At 38.0% G+C, this 642-nt stretch overlaps 1 protein-coding gene across 1 annotated transcript in view; it reads left to right on the forward strand.

The window, feature by feature from the left end:
- Positions 1-366: 366 nt before the first annotated feature.
- The window catches only part of LOC119585279 (RNA-binding protein 8A-like), a gene marked incomplete at its 5' end in the record, with an annotated part of 1,127 nt that continues 851 nt past the window's right edge, over positions 367-642 (forward strand). Inside the window, one exon of the mRNA XM_037933953.1 lies at positions 367-523. Coding sequence (XP_037789881.1) covers positions 367-523 — 157 coding nt within the window. The remainder of the gene's footprint in view (positions 524-642) is intronic.

The following is a 642-nucleotide window of genomic DNA, read 5'->3' on the forward strand; positions in this document are numbered from 1 at the left end:
GGAGATGTATAGCCTGTCCATATTTGGAGTTTGATTTCAGAGCTTTATAAACAGCTTTCTCTAATTGTCAGGGACTAAAGCTTCATTTCCATATACTTTTAACAGAACCTTTTTACACAGAGATTCCTTGGCCTCATCCAAGAAAACTGCAGAATAAGGGAGTGAAATAGTTTACAGTTACTTTGAAGAAATGTGCTACCATGTTCCAAGCATGAGCAATACCATGCATAAACCATATCCTTAGAAGTGCCGTGATTAATATTCCGAAGAAATAGTTAAAATCTATTGGAAATCTTGTCAGTTGAAGTTTCCCTTAAATCATTATACAAGATATGGATTAACACTTTCTGAATTTTGGAATGACCATTCTTTCCTTTTCCAGAGGGTCTTGTCAAGCTCAAGGAGAGGGCCAAGAAACGGAAGGGCCGTGGGTTTGGTGGCGAGGACCGCTCCGAGCGAGAAGACATCCACTATGAGGGCATGGAAGTAGATGGAGCAGATGATGAGCCGGGACCTCAAAGATGTAAGCAGTGTCATTCTTTGTAGTTTAGTTTTATTTTCTGTTTAGATATGTACCAATTAATATTTTGTAGAGATAAATATTCATAAATTGAGAATATAGATACAGTTATGCACTTGCCT

Source organism: Penaeus monodon, chromosome 19 (genome assembly GCF_015228065.2).
Source record: "Penaeus monodon isolate SGIC_2016 chromosome 19, NSTDA_Pmon_1, whole genome shotgun sequence".
Taxonomy (NCBI): Eukaryota; Metazoa; Arthropoda; class Malacostraca; order Decapoda; family Penaeidae; genus Penaeus; species Penaeus monodon.